This window comes from Pelodiscus sinensis, chromosome 2 (assembly GCF_049634645.1).
Source record: "Pelodiscus sinensis isolate JC-2024 chromosome 2, ASM4963464v1, whole genome shotgun sequence".
Classification (NCBI taxonomy): Eukaryota; Metazoa; Chordata; order Testudines; family Trionychidae; genus Pelodiscus; species Pelodiscus sinensis.
This window is the reverse complement of record NC_134712.1, coordinates 232,294,351-232,313,265: the sequence shown is the minus strand read 5'-3', so window position 1 is coordinate 232,313,265 and position 18,915 is coordinate 232,294,351. Positions and strand designations below refer to the sequence as shown.

Here is an 18,915-nt window from a genome sequence, read left to right as displayed (position 1 = left end):
CTCTGGAGGAAAGGCAGCTGACAACACTGAACAGAGCACCTCCCCTTTCTGGCTACAGAGAGTGCACACAAATAAGCATTCACAGCAGGCTGGCCAAGTGGGCCTGTGTCCCTGTGCAGCTGATATTCAGCGGATAGCCGTTTGTTACCACTCACAGTTAATGGATTAGGACCAGACTTCTAAAGATATTTACTCAGTTGTCTAAAATATATAGATAGGTGCCCAGTTGGATTTCAAAAGTGCCTCATGACCCTGGATTCAACCTCTGCCACCAACCTAAACAAAATATTTAATTTATTGATTTTAGATTTATAAAATTCTCATTGCGGTACTCTTAGCATGCGTTAATTAAATAGGATACACATAATTAAACCAATATAACATCAGCTAAAGGCCTAAATCCTATTTAAATGATCCACGTAAATGGTTCCTCTATCTTAAAAAAAAACCTCAACTCTACAACCTGGCCCCTCAAGGAAAAATATATGATGTACGTAGCACCTTACATCCATTCCCTAACGGAAAATCATTTTATATGAACACCTATTCAGATAGTTACATATACAGGAACAAAATGTAGTTTGCCCTGTGGAGGTGAATAAGGAAGTTTTCAGTATTGTGCAGATAGCGCTTTGTCTCCTGTAGAATATCTTTGGAAGATCAACCAACCATTGTGAAGAAGCAGTTGCTGTCTAAATACTGGAAGATTGGCCAGCACTACCTGTGTTACAGAACAACACACAGAGAACATGGCTGGGTGGGTTGAAAGTATGGCTTGGCTCTCACACAAACCTAGTAGTGCATGAAGACCAATACTGGGGAAGTACACACTGCACCTTTTAAGAGCTGTTGCTTACACCAGGGCCACATCTCCACTTACTGGAGAACTGACACTGGTGATTGATCCACTAGGATTTGATTTTGTGGGTCTAGTAAAGACCTGCTAAATTGAATGCTGAGGGCGCCCCCATCAGCACTGGTAATCCTCAGAATACAGGAGCATTTTTCCTGATGATCACCTTAGAAAAATCAGTGCAATGTACATCAACTCCAGCTACACAATTAATGTAGCTGGAGTTACGTATCATGCATCACTTTTTTCCCCACCAGTGTTGACCTGGCATCAGTGCACTTACATCTTGGTGAACTGACATCTTAGAGGCATTCTCTCAGTTTAGCACTATTCTGGCATAATGATTCCAATCTCTACCATTTCAGTGCTACTCTCATACATATACCAGTAGACTTCTGGGTGCATGTAAGTGATCTCATGGTGTAAGGATATCAAAAGCATACAATCAATATAGGCACATGTTCAACAAAAGTGTCTTTAATAGCTAAACTGCTAACATTTCCTACCCAACAATCTACTGGGAAATACAGTGCTTACCGCTCTACTTTCTCTGCCACATTGTTAGACTCTCTATTACTGCTGGAATATACTAATTAAAAAGATTCAGTGGGATTTGCCCTCCCAAACAAAAAACTATAGCACCAGAACATGCATACCTGATGCAATGTCGCCGCACAGAGATGTCATGATAAGAAAGCAGTTGTGGGAAAGTGGGACAATTTCATTCCACATTATTTTTGAGATTTTTAACATCCTGCATGCTAACGTGGCAAAACAAGGAACAAACCCATCAAAGCCAGTACTTCTGAGTAACAGCAACAGCTATATTGGTTGTGGGCCAAAGGCAACGAATGGACTTTGATGTAATACAGAAAGCATTATGTATGACAAATCCAAAAATTGTGGATCATTATCCACAAGCAGAATCAATAGTGACAGGGAATATTATTTTAAAAGACCAGCTAAAGAGCTGTAGGCTTACAAGTCCTGTTTTTATTCAACAACAGTTTTTAAGCTTCCAAGGGGTCCCATTATGTGTCACTCAGGCACCAACAAACTCCCCAACAGTAATGCATATTTTAAAAATAGTGCTATAACAATTCTGTTTTACTACAACAATAAATTGCAAACAAAAATTGCAGTACACACAATTTCAAAAATGCTATAATCCTACAGAGCCATCAGCCACTAGAGTAGTTGAATTTACAGTTCCAATAAAGTCAACAGAATCTGTTAACATACGTTTTGAGAAATAATCCGGAGTGCACTAACTTTACATAATAAGTGTGTTATGGGATATAAGAAACACCAAACACATATACACAAATAATTCTCGGCATCCATAGACTGAGATAAAAACATATTGAACTCACATGTCCTCAACTGTGATATCTTTCAGGATCTGGCAATAATCCACATTCCACACTGCCTGGTCGTCCCAAACTTTGGATGCCAGTAGAATTGCACCCAATACAATTCGCTTCCAGTTTGCTGGACAAATATCTATCTCTGCATAAGTTAACAGTCTTTCAAGGTATACCTGGGAAGACATAACGAAAACTTAGTATATTTCTCTGCTTAACAGAAATATATGGGGAAAATGTACTCTAAATGACCCATTTCACTTATTTTAACTCTGGCTGATCCCAGTGACGTTTATTTTGGAAAGGAAAGAAATAATCTTTACATAAACTGAGGGAAAAAAAACCATGGAATGAAAATAATTGTAACACAAATACAAATATTGCAACTGCAGGAAACATTCAGAAAGATGTAAAATTGCAGTTCAGTTTATAAAGAAGTAATATTGGTGGTTTTCCATCACACACAGCGAGACAATGGCTAGAATAAACTGCTACCTCGCCAAATAACATATAGAATATTATCCTAAGAATATTATTAATTATTATTTATTTGCTTTCTAGTAAAATATTATGGTGGGCTTATACCTGATCATTTCTGGTCCTGAATCCTGCTAAGGAAATTGTGATTATGCCTCTTTAAAGATGAAGGATTATAGCAGCACAACTTGTTTGTACAAGGCCTGTGTGGGAAGTAGCATTCAGTTGGGGATGCTATGTTATGATCACTGATAAGAGGCATAATGCATTCTGCATCTTGGCAGAAGTGAGACTACATGACCCATACAGTCCCTTCCAACCCTATAGTTCTATGACCAATGACTTTGGTTAGGCGAGGTCCCACTCATCTGAGCATGGAGACAGAAGAAAGTATATGGCTGTGATGACTGTTAAATCTGATTTTGCTGTGCTTCAGTGAGACACAATGCCAATGCCCTGGTCATAGTGGCTAGATTAACATGTTACCGAGGTGATGGCCCCAGCCTCAGAGACAGATGTCAAGGACAGACTGTGTGGGTTGCAGCGCAGAATCTGAGAAGTGTCACACTTGGACGTTTCTTTGCCAGCAGTCTCTCACCTGCAACCCCAAACCCGATCTGCCCCCAGTGCAGCTTCCCTTAGTGCAGTGTTTCTTAAATGTTTTAAGACTGAGGAACATCAAATAATATAGCTATCTATCTATATTTACGAGGAACACCAAGGATTTTTTGTTGAGGAAAAAAAGGGTCGGGGGAAGGAGGAAGAAAGGTCGGGGAGCAAGTTAGAGGGAAAAAAAAGGGTTGAGAGAAAGTTAGAGAAAAAGTTGCCTGTCCCTTTAAGGGTGTCCATTTTGAATTCTGTTCTCCACAGCACACCCATGTGCCACGGAACATAGTTCAAGAAACACTGCCTTAGTAGAATCTTCCCCTGGAAATGGCCTGTATTTTTCATCTGTTCGGGCACAACTGAAAATTGTCCCTAGCCCAAAATGAGTGGCCTTTTAAAAGAACAGGCAAGGTGTGGTCAGCATCTTCAGCCAGCCTGCCCTGAAGGTGTCAGTTCTCTGAGGTGTGCGTGCACTATGCTGGCCAGCTAATGGAGCATTACAACAATGCATCAGAAGGAGGCTCTTTATTCTGTTCTCTGTAATAACAATTTTATCTGGCTGGGGAAACAAAAAATAAGGGTCAGTCACTGTAACAGGAAAGCACAGCTAAAGAAGGGACCAGGGCATGTTTTACCCTTAGGGTGCATCTACACAGCAGGGCTTAACTTGACATACACTATGCAAATTGAGTTACATCAATTGCGTAGCTTATTTCAAAATAGCTTATTTTGAACTTGGGAGCGTCTACACAGCACCTATTTCAAAATAGAGCACTCTTCCTCTAATTTCCCTTACTCCTCGGGCAATGAGGCTTACAGGAGTCGGAGTAAGTCTTCCTCCAGCTTGACCGTATTTCAACATTATTTCGAATAACTGCCTGCCGTGTAGATGCAGACTGAGTTAGTTTAGAATAACATTGCTGTGTAGACATACTCTTACTGAGCAGTGACTAAAAAGGCATGTAGCGTTTGGGCACTGTTTACTTTCCCTGACTGTCAATCACTAGCAACCCAGGACATCTTCATTTGGCCTTCCTCCTAATTATGGAAACCCCTTTTGCAAACAGGGCAGGTGGATCATCCCATCAGGATAACTGTTACCTCCTCTGCCACCATATGGCAGTGCCTCAGCCAAGGGCTGATCACCAGGTCTTACCTCTCTCCTCCAGTTTTCCTCCTCTGCCCCTCTCCTGCCCCTGCCTCCAACCATCTGACACCCCACCAATCAAGTTTCCACTCTCCCCTCATATCCTGCCTGTCCTCACAGTTTGCCCTTTCATCCTCAGCAAGGGCAGCAGCTTCAGCTACGGAGGGGCCAAGCAGCACTTAGCACTCTGACCGCCTGCTGCCCCCACCAGGGTCCTCAACATGGGGAGTCTGCTCTATCAAGTGAACCTACCAGAAGGAAACCGGGTCCTAAGCAGCCTGGGATTAGGGCAGATTCTGCTGCACCCAATCCCTTGTGGGACAACGGGAGCTGATGCTGCTGGCCCCAATCCTACACAACACTCTGTTTTTGTTTCCCTTGCAGTTCTGCGCCCTTGGTGGTGACTCTGCTTGCCTGACCCTAATTACAACCCTGGAAAATGATCAAGGAGAAGAGGAAATATTAGGAGAGATAAAGATGCACAACTTGACTCAAAGAAGATTAAGGAATGACATAGGTCAAGCTCTAAATATTTGAAGAGTGTAAACATCAAGAAAAAACAAGCATTATTTAAGATAGTGAGGATATAGATTAGACTTAATAAATAAAAGAACATTTAAGTTGAAAGAACAATTTTCCTTTGGGGAATGAGGTATGGTCAGCCTCTCTCCTGGGAGCTTAAAAATTAGATTATGGTTCAAGAAGAGAGGGGTTTGGTCAAACCTCGGTCCCCAAAGGAAAATGACTATTTTATTCTGGTTAGGTTCTTATACTGTCTTCATCACCACAGTATTTGAGCACCATCTAGAGAAGCACATTAATTAACCTGTCCTTTTTGACTGGCTCGCTCTCTCATCCTCTTATAGGGAAGAACTGTGGGTGCAGCTTAGTGCTGCTTTGTTTTGTTTTTCAAACATACATGCTATTATGCACTTAGAGAAGGCAGGTCTGAGAGGTGAGCCTGGCACATGGGAGGTTTTTAATGGTCTTTAGCTTCTGTGCGAGTTCCTTTCACAGTCTCAGACCAGCTCCCAAGAAAACTGTCTCCTGCACTGGTGAGTTTTACCCCCATGACAGACAATTAAACTGTGCCAGAGGAATGGAGTCATTGGCTCTTCATCCCAGAGTTTGAAGTGATCTCTTAGGTATGCAGGACCCAGACCATAAAGTGCCTTGAAAATAAGGACAAGACTTTGAACTTGACTCCATATTCTACAGGAAGCCAGTGTAGAAATTGGAGAACAGGTCTGACATTCTCAGGGTTGTCTGTTATGAGGCAATATTCCACTGAAGCTCTTTGGGAGAGATGTTAAATCATCACCAACTTTTGAAGCTGTCTAAACTGGCTCTGGGCCCATTTACAGAATCCAGCTCTTGTGTTATCATTGACATTGTGTCCGGAAATCTAAGCAGATTCACAGGTGGTGGGGAGGCCAAACCCTGCCTTCTGTTGGGACAAGCCAGGAAGTAGATCTGGGCTCAAGAAAAAAAATCTGCTGGGTATTGACTCATGCAACTCCCATTAGTATTCATATCTGTTGTGCAACCGAGTCTCTGCACATTGGACAGTATGGAAAGCACAGAACTGAAAGCTTACTTCAATTACTTCAATTTTTGTATCAAACCCAAGATTTATTGCGATTTTATAATATCAAAGTTCATGAGCTGCTAGTTACAATGACTCTCCTTTCTTAACTTACGTAAATAATATATCCTCTGTATTTTCTTGTCTTTTGGATCTCTTGCTATTAAGTTGACCAATAACCTGTCTTTAAAAAGTTCATCTTAAGGAAATATGCTCTAAAATGTTGTTCCAGTGTTCAGATTGGTAATGAATTTACACATTAAGAATAAAGAGAAGCAATCTGTCATCTTTACTGAAGACATCTCCGTGTGACTATATTAGTACATTTTTCTGTTACAGAATCATAATTAATACAATATAATTACTATGTATGGTGTCCAGAAGCCATGAGTTACCTTCACCCACTTAAAACAGTGTGATCCACTTTTAGAAATACTACTATTGCCTTAAAAGATTGCAGACATTCTGGCAGCAGCACTTGACTCCCATGCAATTCATCCCTAAAGATTTGTCTTTCTGACACTAGCTTTATGGAGATGAAAGTCCACAATGCTTCCCTAGCTAAATATTCACAGACCTGGGATTCTAAAAACTTAAAGCACTTGCCTACCCCAGTTAGCTTCCACCTTTTTTTCAGTATTTCCAGAACCTCCACAATGACTGTACTGCAGAAAGCGATCTAGGGGTCATAATGGACCACAAGCTGAATATGAGTCAACAGTGTGACACTGTTGCATAAAAGCAAACATTATTTTGGGATGTATTAACAGGAGTGTTGTAAGCAAGAATGAGAAGTAATTCTTCCACTCTTCTTCTGCGTGGATTAGGCCTCAACTGGCGTAGTGTGTCCAGTTCTGGGCACCACATTTCAAAGATGTGGAGAAACTGGAGAAGGTCCAATGATGTAAGGTCTAGAAATCATGACCAGTGAGGGAAAACTGAAAGAACTGGGTTTGTTTAGTTTGAAAAAGAGAAGACAGAGGGGACATGGTAAGAGCTTACAAGTACCTAATAAGTTGCTATAAGAAGGGAGAAAAAAATTTCCCCTTAACCTCTTATGATAGGACAAGAGGTAATGGGCTTTGTTCTGCTGTAAGAGCAGGGGACTAGATGACTTCTAGAGGCCCCTTCCAGTTCTATGAAACACATCTTTACCCAATTATAATAACCACTATTGTGGCCATAAGACTTCAACAAGCATGATTACTGTTTGGTTCTTGGAACTGATTGACAACTAGACTGTTTAAATAAAAACTGAGCTGGCAAGATGGCAAACACCACAGGATAGAAAACGTTGATGGCTCCTGGCCAAATAAAATAAACTTAGCTTTTATCTTCTGAGGCTGCAAAAGTAGGTAAGACTCCCACAACACACACACACTTCCCCTCCCGAGTTTAAACACTAACTGCACTTCAATCTTAAAAAAAATATTTTGGTTACTTGAATGTGCTGCTCTGCTGTGTAAAATCTTAAGTGATGCTCATTTTCAAAATGTTTTACTTTGAAATGTTTATAATGCCCCCAAACTCCAGAATAAAAAAAGTAAAACAAAATCTGTCCTGATATATCTGGTATCTCAACTGGTCTTGTCTGCATGTCTGTACTATATCTGTCCACTAACAAAGTAAGGCCCCAGCTACATACAACAGATTTTGCGGTTGCAAACTTGGCGTCTTTGCATTTCACTGTAACCACAAATTAAATTATTGGAATACTGTGTAAGTAACCTTTGTGCATTTTTTATAACACAAATGTAAAAACAGAATTAAAGCTAAAATCTTTGAAAAGTCATAATTCTGGCTTGGGGGTGGAGGGGGGGGATGAGGGCCCTTTCACAGACTAAAAACCTGATTGGCGGTTACACTCAGAAGTTTAGCAGTCTAATATTTTACCCATAATTCAACTGCATAGATGATTTTTTTGGTGCTGAAACTACCTTTCTGGTGACATAGTGGTTGTATAATATTTATTACATAATTCAAAACCCACCGAAAGGATGCAAGACCTTCTGAAGGAAGAGAAGACAAACTGAGATGTTGATTTGTTTGCTATAAAAGAGAACTAGGAAAAATCTGAAATTGCCATCCCATGGAAAATTCCAATATTACAATATTGTTTTCTTTCCAGATTAGGACAAAACATGAAATATAAAATTTTTGTGCATGACACTCAAATTTTCCATTCAAAAATATCAATTTCATTTCAACATTTTCTTTCCCAAACAAAACATTTAGCTATTCCAGAATCAGAATGTACATTTTTGGCTTATTTAACTGACCCATAATGCTTCATTTTGAGTCAGTTCAACATTTATCTGCATGTCCCCCATTATAGTACTGCAAAGCAGCTTTTCTGATCCAGGCTGTGGGTTCCTTTTACTCAGTTCCTTCATCAGGTGTACAGACTAGGACTATAAAGCGACTAGTCGACTATAGGATAAGCAAAAGTTTATCATCACCATGGTCACCAACCAGTCAATCACAATCAACTGGTCGATTGTGGGGGCATTGCTAGTCGATCATGAGGCAGTGTTCCCAGCAGCCCTCTTCTTCCTCTCCACCCCCAAAGAGGAGCCTGCGCTGTCACTACAAAAATAGAGCTAGCTCTGGCTTCCTGCAGCATTGGGTGCTAGTCCTATGCTGCAGGAAGGAAGGAAGGTAGCACAGAGAAGGAAAGGAAGACAAGAAAGCACGCGCTCCTCCCTTGACCACAACTGAACATACACTTTTTTGTCTTTCCTTCCTTCCCTGCGCTCCAGAAAAAGGGGGGGGGAAGGGGCTGTGGTGGTTGTGGTAGGAGAGGGGAGTTATGGCAGTGTAGGATCTGAAGTGCCTGGATTTCTTAAAGGAGCCGCACGTGTGCATCTTCTACAGCCTGCCCCAGAGATCCTCATCCCTGGAGACCCCCAGGTACCGGCTGAGCTGCTCCTGCCTCCTCTCTCCTGTCCAGACACCTACAGCACTGTGTTCCCTGGCCAGACCCCCCCACCAGCATCCTACCCACTCCCCCTGGCCAGCACCCTGGCCTCTGGCCCCTGGCCAGACCCCACCAGCACCGTGCTCCTGCTCCCTCTCTCCTGGCCAGACACATACCCCCAGCTTGCTCCTGTACCCTACTTTCCACCCAGATTCTACACCGCCATCTCTATCCCACTCACTGGCATCCCTGTCCCGCACACTGGATCCCCAGAAAAGTTAAGCTGGCCTGAGGCCTTGAACCTCAGTCCTACCTACCCTTCCCATGCCAGGGGAATGAGGTGTCTCATCTGGGGCCACATCAGTGAGGTTTGTGGGGTTTTGGAGGGATTGGTTTTTTGCATCTCACTCGTGTGGTTCTGGACTGATTTTTCTGTGTGTCGATGGCCTCTGACCCAAAACAGGTTTCCCAGCCCTCCCACAAAGACAATGCTGAAACCTTTCGCATTAGACATAATATTTTATTTAAAAATGAAGCATGGCCAACAAGCCCCCATCTGGCCACAGCATCATATTACCCCTGCATCCCTTACAGACCCTAACCCTGAGCTCATTAACACCTGAACCCCCTGTCCTGACCCCCTTAAATACCTAAACTCCTGCACCACCCACATCCTCAGTCTTGTGCCACAACACTCCTGTACCATCCATACACTGCAAACCTGTGTCCTGAGCCCATCATACACCCAACCCCCCATGTCCTGAGCCCCTCCTATATCCCAAACCAAACTCCTGCACCCCAATATCCACAAGTCTGTGGCTTGCTCCAACAACCCAACCCTCCACCTGACCCCAACACTCTCCAGCCTGGAGCCCCCTTGTGAGCCAGCATCCCCTTCTCCACCTCCTCTTGCACCCAAATTACTTCCCAGATCTTGCACTTCTCACCCTTTCCACACCAAAATCCCTCATTCCCGCCCAAGAGTTCACACCTCCTGTCTCAACCCAGTGAGAGTGAGTAAGGACTGGGGACAGCAAGCGATGGAGAGGAAGGGAATGGAGAGTGCAGGGCCTTAAGGAAGGGGTGGGGTCTTGGGGAAGGGATGGAGGTAGCTCTTGGCTTGCCCTGACATTTAAAAAATGATCTGGGTGTAAAAAGGTTGGAGACCACTGGCTTATCAGATAATCGACTAAGTCACAGGCAGCAAGGAAGAAGGGAGCAGGAGTCGGCACTGGGGGGAGCCAGCTTAAAAGCCGGTTCCCCCCAACACTTTCTCTGTGGGGGGCAAGGGAATAGCTGATTCCCAGCTTGCACCCGATCCCAGATACTGCGCCTCTGCTTTAAGTTTATTAAGAGCCTGTTGGATCTTAATGCATTTAAAAATCAGAAACTCAGCTGGGCGGGCTTGGTGCAAGCCAGGACAGCTGATTCTCGGCTTGTGTTGAGTCCCCTGATGCACTCCAGCCTTTTTACATTTAAGGCTGGTGTACAGGGGGGGTGGGACTGGCAGAAGTCGGGAGTCAGCTGTCCCGGCTCGCATAGGGTCCTCCCTGCTGTACTTCAGCCTTTAAATGTATTAAGAACTAGTAGGCTCCTAATATATTTAAAAGGCAGAGCTGCAGCGGGGTTAGCTCCCAAGGCAGGAACTAATTCCACTGTGGGTCCCCCTGCTATAGACTACTCCACCAGTCAATGGAAAATCCATCAACTAGTCAATTAGTTGATTAAACAAAATGTAACATCCCTAGTACGGACTACAATCTAACCCACCATTGTTGCTGTCTGTGCTTCTCAGGCAGCATCACATGCGTAAGTCTGCATCCAAAGGGGAAAGCACTGCATTCACTCCAAGACACCATCATACTTAGATCTTTGTTCATGTTTGTTTTTAATAATATATGGATATGTTAAAGAGGGACTGGTAAACCCCCATCATTCAAGTCTCACTTAAAAAGTATTGTGAGCTGCTTTTCCTGCAGACACACTGCCTGATTGCAGGCAAGTCTATGAGAAGGAATGAGTGGCGGACGGCAGATCTGATTACAGTGCAATGTGGGGAAAGACTACAATGAAATACAGGCTTGTGCAGAGGAGACTGGTTTCTACCCACAGTCTGTATCTCAAAACTCAAAGCACTTGGCAGATTTTGGCTAAAGTTCATAATGTGACAGCAAACCCAGTTTGGGAGCTTTTTTGTTTTTTTTAAAGCAGTTTAATTTCCATGCAGTTACACAGATCCCTTTCTAGGTCCCTACTGATGGCAACAGGGACAAATGAGGAAATGGAAGTTGGGGCAAAAGGAGAATATTTAACTCATCAATAAAGTGGTAGTAAAAATACTATGGCATCATACTTATAAAAGACATTTTATTCACAGATCTGGAAACACGTTACTAAGGTGGGTATTATCATCCTCATATTTACAGACAGTGATTTGAGCGCACCGGCAGATCAATGGTCTGATTTGGAAAAGTGCTGAGGATATGCAGCTCCCGCTGAGTTCACTGGAAATTGCAGGTGCTTTGCACCTTTGAACATTGAGCCATGAATATCCTGTCCAAGCTCATAAAACAAGTAAGAGGCACAGGCAGGAACAGAAACCAAGTCACTTGAGTTGGGGTCTCAGGTTCCAATCACTAGAGACGCTCGTTAATTAAGACAAAGAGAAGTCAATAATTCAAACAGTATGTTTAACTGCCGCTTAAAATCCAACGAGTTAGTTGTGGGCTTTTATTCTTAGTTATTTCTCTACCACAGGACTGGAGGGCTGCACGTTTTCCTACAATGTGACCACATTAACAAGACTAAGGAAACATGGAGCAGTGATATGACAGCCTGCTGTAAAACCACAATCGCTGAATTATGGCTATGGCATATAAAAGCCTTTCTTCTCAGCTAGAATGAGGGATTCTCTTTCACAATGGATTGCGTAATATAAATTTGCATAACCAGCATTCATGGAAGAGTGTTTCATTGTATTTGACAATAAAGATCTTTAAATTAAGCACTACTTCTGTAGGAGATACAGCAATAGACTCAATGTATACAAACTATGGATAGTGGCTGGCCCAAAGAAGCTGATTAGCAGCACACTCCGATATCATGTCCAACTCACATGTGGTTTGGACAGACACTGGAGGAATCTAGGCCCATCAGCTATTCTCTATCAGAGAAGAAGAGTTTGCAGCATGCAAAGCTATAGGGATCGTCAGAGGGAGAATGGGGCCAAATGTCGAGGTTCTGCCTCTACAATTTCACCTCCTGTCCCCCAAAAATAAACTTGGTAGAAACTGTCCTACAAACTCACTTGGAAGAGGTGAAAATAACTAGCATGTTTTCTTTTTTTAAACCCTAAGCCAAGAATGTAGCAAAAACCATGCCTGAAATCTGAGGAGACTCACAAGAGTCAGTAGGATAGAAATTTCAGTCCAGATTCTCAGCTGGCAGAAATCGGACGAGCTCCATTAGCCCATGAAGTCAATGGAGCTATCTGGCTCTTCATCTTTAGTACTCTATTTTTAGGTGGATAAACTTCATCCCTAGCTATTCAATTGTTCGCTTATCTGACATGCCCCTAAAACACACGTACACAGCAAACAGTGCAGCCGCCAACATGCTCCAGTCACTCATGCAGCCCTTATGCATCCATAACTCTTACTAATGCCATTAAGCTACTGGCAGCTGTCAAGAACGGTCTTTGCTGGGAGCTATAATGATACACAGTAAACCTGCCCAGGAATGGGTTCCATGCCTAAAATTTCCACATGGCAAAGACACTTACCTCACCTGAGTTTAATATTAGTCAGCCTGCTGGCCTGTAAAGTTACCATGCTGCCTGAGCAAAATATAAACCTGACTGTGACACATGCTCAGCATCCTCCTGTAAAATTTCAATCATTTAATCTCCAAGACAGAAGAGTACTTTTTTTCCCCTCCAAATAACTTTCTTAGTATCTCTGCACAAAGTGTATTGAGAACAAACTTCTTAACAACATTACAGCTGCAGAGAAACAAGCTCAGGAAACAAGGGTGGATCTGTTGAATGATTTATGTCATTTCACAGACACTCACCAGGGTGACAATGGCACATTCAGCAGTCAGTTGAGCAGCACTGAATAACGTCCGAACAAAACGGTAAATCTGTTTCTGCTCTGGGTCATGTTTGTCATAGTCTGGTGGCACTTCGGATTTCTGGTGAAGAGATATTTTCAAACAGGAATCAAAAACAGGCACAGGGAAAGGCAGCGGATTCAGCCTCATGAAAGATAACAAGAGGTAGATGAGTTTACCGAAAGGGGGTGAAGGTTTTCATCAAAAATATCTAAGAGCATCCTTCCGTCTGCGTCCCTGAAAAGAAAGAGAAACATTGCCATTTCATTGCTTAGCAGAAGACTGTGCATGTCTTTCATAAACTAAAGCATGCTGTCACTATTTGTGCTGCCCATCTTGGTTGTAACATCTATCAGATGCAATTCCACAGAAATTAACAACAATATTTGATTCTTTTCATTTGCATAATTTTGGAATAAATATTCATGATCAGAAAAAAGGTTGCATCAACAGCAGCAGTTAGAGCTCAGCACTCTGCGGACAGATGTTGTGCAAGCGGCTTCACACAGTTGCTCTTCTGGCCATGGGCTTCTTCTGAACAGAGACTGTTGCATGTATTTCCTATCTGTACTGAACTGTGTATACCCAAAGAATTTATAGCTTGGATGGTCACAACTGATCCTCTGAGGACCTAGTCGCATCTGAGATCACAAAACATATTTAACTAGTAACCAACATAGATTTAAGCCACAACATCTGAAGATAAAATATTTCTACTTTGTGTTAATGCATGAAATAAATCTTTTCTTAAAATGGGATGAATACCTAACCCTACTGTAACTAAAACTAGCATGCAACAGAAGTTCTTTATCAGCTAAGAAAATTTACATTTTGGGCCACTTTCTGATACTGTGTACGAAGAACCCTTAGTCCACAGAGAGTCCACAGCTATCAATGGTGAGAAAGGGTAATACAACTCTGGCCCTCTACAAATGACAGAGAAAATGATTCTTTTTCCTTCCTCTGTGCTTTAGCTGCAGCCTACCATCAAAGCATTTGCTTAGCCTTCAATACTTGTGAAAGAGAAAAACGAGATACAATAATCATTTTCCTCACTGAAAAGAGCTTTTGGAACTTTTTTACTATCTAATCTGAAGTGCTTTGCTTTGCTTTGTTTTCTGAGTACCCAAAAGCATGTTAGGCACTTCACAAACAAAACAGACATGGCCTCTGCTTGAGAGAACTTAAAATCTAAATATAACAAAAGATGCAACAAGAACAACAAACAATGAAGAAAAGGAATTGGAGAAAGAAAGAATGACAATCACGGCAATACAGCCAAGCAGTTAAATCAGATTAACCACAGAAGAACCTAGCCATAAGTCAATAGTTTCTTTTGAAAATGTTAGTGTTAAGACTTGATCAGAGTTTGGAATGTTAGACACTAATCTAATTTTGAGTAAATCTGATGTGCTGGAGCGAGAAAAAGAATGAACAACATATTTCTTACATAGTGCCTTCCCATTAGTCAAACTGAGATGAACTTCTATGGGAGCCAAATGTGCTTGTAATCCGTGAACCATGACAAGTATTGATAAATCCTATATAAACTGCTGTTTCACTTTTGATTGTGGGGCTGGGAAACAGAACTTTTAAAAAATTACTGGTGTTCCTGTAGCATGATAACAGAGTGCTGCCATCAAATTGATCCTTTAATCTTGAGTCAAACAGTGATTTCATGTTTGTACTTTAAGAAAAGGTAACACTTTTCTTCCTTTCTAGAACAGTTTCTGAAGAGTACAGCAGAGGGCGCATTTACAACATGTGTATCAATATACAGCCGCAGAAAAGAGTGTAGTAGTTCTTTCTTGATACATTCACCTCTCAGAATAGTGAAAGAACCACCAGCCTTCCCAACAGAAAAGCATTCAGTGCACATAGTGCTCAGATTATTAACAATGACACCTTTTAGGTGTAAAATCAAAATGAGAGCAGAAAATATTTTACTCTGATGGTGTCATTTTAAAAAAAGTGATTCTAGGCATCTATTCCCATTTACTTGCCTAATCCTTGCCAAGAAGGGAGAATGTGACAAGTATTATATTCATGACATGCTCCTCAGGCCCCAATCCCATAAACACTTTTAGCCATGCTTATCTTGTGTACCTACTATAGTTACAAGCTATGCTCTCATTGAAGGCTGTAGGACTCTAAACAGGGTAAGAAGATTACTATACATTGAAAGAAGTTAACAAAGATTTCTACTCATTTATTTTTTCAGGGTGCTTACTTTGCACTTTTAGGTCCCAGTCCAAAGCCCACTGCAGTGTATGGAGTCCTTTGATTAGTTTTGAATCAGGCATTTACAGCACTTTTATGAAGTTAGTTTAACTGGTTTCTCTATAGAAGCGACACAGGTATATGCTATTGCAGACCCTTACACTTATGTAGATAGAGTTCCACTGGCTTCAGTGCTAAATAGGGCCACATTGAGGACCTGACCCACCCACAAATTAAGGAACATCTTCAACATCAAGCATGTGAGTAGGCCTATTGAAGTCAACAAGATTATTCACATGGTTAGATGTAAGCTCATGTTTAAGTGTTATGTTGGACTCGAAGCTAGGATATTTCCTCCCCAGATTAAAAAGATCTGTTTTAAAAACAAACAAAGCCCCTGTGAAAATTTCAGAAACAAATATATAAAAGGATGCTCTCAGAAAAAAAAGCATTGCTAAAAATAGTCATTTTACAAAAGTACACTTTCACACTATGAAGTGAAAAATAATTACACTCTCTCTCACCTTCCTAATCGTCCCCTTTTAATCATCACACCTGAACTAGAACAAAACATTACCTGATATTGGCACACTTATTTTGGTGAATAATTTTGCCCCTGATGCTAATAACTTATTTTTAATGCCATTCCCATTGTTACACAATACAGGACTTTTTATTTACTGCCTCCCTACTGATAATCCATAGCTACTCACTTACCCAACACTTCCTACAGCAAACTTTACAAAAGGGCAAACCAGAAGCCACCGCAGGACACAGTTTAAATTTATCAGTCATAATTTGTTCTCACATATTTTATTCATAAGGTGAACATAGTATATGTAACTGAAACTGTTAAAAGAAGTCCAAGTTTCCCAATACTAAAATTAATTTGAATCTGTCATCATTATTATATTAATTTGTAAACTGTCAATTTATTCCATAAAAAGAAACACTGAACATTTTTAAAATGGATATCTTCAATAGAATAATTTACATACCTGTTTTTGATGTGGTAATATATTGCAAGAGCTACACTGTAAAGCAAAATATAGAGTTAATGCCTTGGAACCAGATTTAAGATCATTTGTTATATATTACAAATGCATGCACATAACACGCGCACACAGAGATAGTATCCGCTTTTCACTGTGATAAATTGCCATATGGAACATTCATACTCTACATATCGAGTCACACAGATTTTTGTCATTTTTCCCCTTCTTTCTGCCCCTTCATCTCATGTTCTCCATGCCATACTGTCTATGAAAAGGCCTACTCTCATTGACGTCAAAGATACAAGATAAGGCTTTTTGGATATTCTCTGGTATGTAAAACAGAGATTGGTCATTAATAAAAGGACCTTCTGCCTATCATCTACCCTACTGGTATTTTAGTAGTTTTCCTAATGCAGCTAAGTTACTGTGTATTACTTCTCCGTTAATAGCTTGTGTGAGTTTTACTTTTATTACATTACCTTTTGGCTGACTCCCCATTTAACTAACAAAACACCATGCTCCTATTTTTTTTTATTTAGCATCAATTTATAAGTTACTTATTTTATCTTAACATAATATAGTAGGCATGTTTCTTGCTCTCAGTCAAGCATTTATATTTGCCATTTACTTGAAAGTCAAACTTGGAAATTAAACATGAAAGTCTTCAAAGGCAATCCAAAATGTTAGTTGTGCACATAAATGACAAACTGATCTAATTAGACACCTGAGAACAACAACAACAAAAGGTTTCAGCAAATTATTCTAGAGTTATCTGAGTCTGAACAACCCCACAGTTGTGGGAGGTAAACACCAAAAGACAAAGCAGAACCATCAACCCAAATCAGGGGTGGGCAATAATTTTTGGCTAAGGGCCACTTCAATGATTGGTCTGGGGATGGGGAGCCCCTTTGCTCCCCATCCCATACTTGGCACGCTCCCTCCCACCACCCCAGGCCAATAAGGGCCTGGGGGTGGGAGAGTGCAGGAAGCCTCCTTCCGCCCTGAGAGGAGCCCATGGCACTCTGAAGTGCCACGGGCTCCTTGCAGGGCTGGGTCAGGGTGAAGGAAATTTCATGCAGGTCCCCTGCCACCAGGCTCTTCAAAGTGTCATGTACTTCCAGGAGGGCGGGAGGAGGCTTCGTGCGCTCCCCCGCCCTCAGGCTAATTAAGCCCTGGGGACAGGGGAGCACAGAAAGCTTTCTCCACTCTGCCCCCACCCTGTGAGCAGCGCACAGCGCTTTGAAGCGCCACATGCTCCCAGCAGGACAGGAGGAGGCTTTGCGCGCTCCCCCGCCCCAGGCCCTAATTGGCCTGAGGATGGGGGAGCAGCAGGGCCTCCACGGGCTGAATCAACCAGCTTAGCAGGCCGGATCCAGCCCACTGAGGCTCTTTTGCCCACCCCTGACCTAACTGCTTGTTCCAACGTCCTGAGGAGCCATCAGAACTAACAGGAGGGTGTTGATTGTTCCCTTTCATTGACAACAAGTTCTGTCACTGAACCATTGTTATATTCTAGTCTAGCATTTCCTTTTAATACATCTGACATAAAAGTCTCCACTTTAAAAAAGTGAACTGGTCGCTTCACAATTTTCCCTCAGAATATTTCTAAGACAACTGCGGTGCACCATACACCCAACATGTTAAAAAGCACCATGTTGCGGCTTTACTGTATGTGTCTTCGTGGAATTTAATGTTATTCTAGTTGGCAAAGCAGTTGAAAAATAAAAAATGTGGTGGAAAATATGTTTTTTCCTCAGATGAAAGTGAATGCTATATATTGCAAACTCTTGTTTTGCTTTGGCAATATAGAATTTAGCTATTGGAGATGGGTGCTTTTAGAAGTTCCTAGATTTAATTGTTTGACCATAGCTAAAATTTTAACATCTTTTTTAAAAAATAAAATGTTGCAAGGTACTAAATATTCCATGTGCAAGCGAGGAAATGGTCTTGCTTTTGTGAGGAACTTTCCTGGATTCTATACCACTCTGGTGAAATGGACCAACGAAAGGATCTGAGTCCCTGCTCCCACTTCCTTTACCCCCCGGGCCTCCCTGATCCTGAGGGATCCCCTTCCACTGTCCTGAGTATCAGAGTCCTCAAAACCCCAACAAGGCTGGGCCCACGTTTTCTGGGGCTTAATCCCCGACCTTGTAGTTACTTGTGGCTAGGGTGTCCCCACTCCGAGGTGCTCTCTTCACACTGCATGCTTTCTTGGCCCAGTGATCATTTCATAAGGTTCAAAGCAAATAAAATTTATTAAACATCAACTGATTAAAGAGAAAAGAATAAGAAAAAATGAGAATGGTTAAATGAGAACACACTGTCCTGCTCTGTAGCACGGGGACATCAAAACAGCAGTCTGCAGAGTGTAAGGACAGTTCACAGTCTGTTCCTTATAGGTCCCTTATAGATCCTGGCTGTGCTTCAGGGGGGCTGCAGGCTGGACACACTTGCTCTGGCACTGACCACATGGCTTCAGGCTCTAGGTGGCAGGACCCCTTTCCCAGTCTGACCTGCAGGGCCTCTTGGCTGGTGGTGTCCCCCTGCCCAGAGTCTCTCCCCCCACTTTGCTGGTCCCAGCTGCTCACCATACCCAGCTGCAGGCTGTGCTGCTTTGCCAGTCTCCAGCTCCTTGTGTTGC

General features: G+C 42.0%; 1 protein-coding gene across 11 annotated transcripts in view; it reads right to left on the bottom strand.

The window, feature by feature from the left end:
• Positions 1-18,915, bottom strand: part of CCNY (cyclin Y) — a 171,747-nt gene that overhangs the window by 14,522 nt on the left and 138,310 nt on the right. For all 11 annotated transcript variants that reach the window (XM_006133021.3, XM_075922696.1, XM_075922695.1 and 8 more), the window contains 4 exons: positions 16,278-16,313; positions 13,239-13,296; positions 13,021-13,140; positions 2,227-2,393 (listed from right to left, as the gene is read on the bottom strand). In XM_006133021.3, coding sequence (XP_006133083.2) covers positions 2,227-2,393; positions 13,021-13,140; positions 13,239-13,296; positions 16,278-16,313 — 381 coding nt within the window. The remainder of the gene's footprint in view (positions 1-2,226; positions 2,394-13,020; positions 13,141-13,238; positions 13,297-16,277; positions 16,314-18,915) is intronic.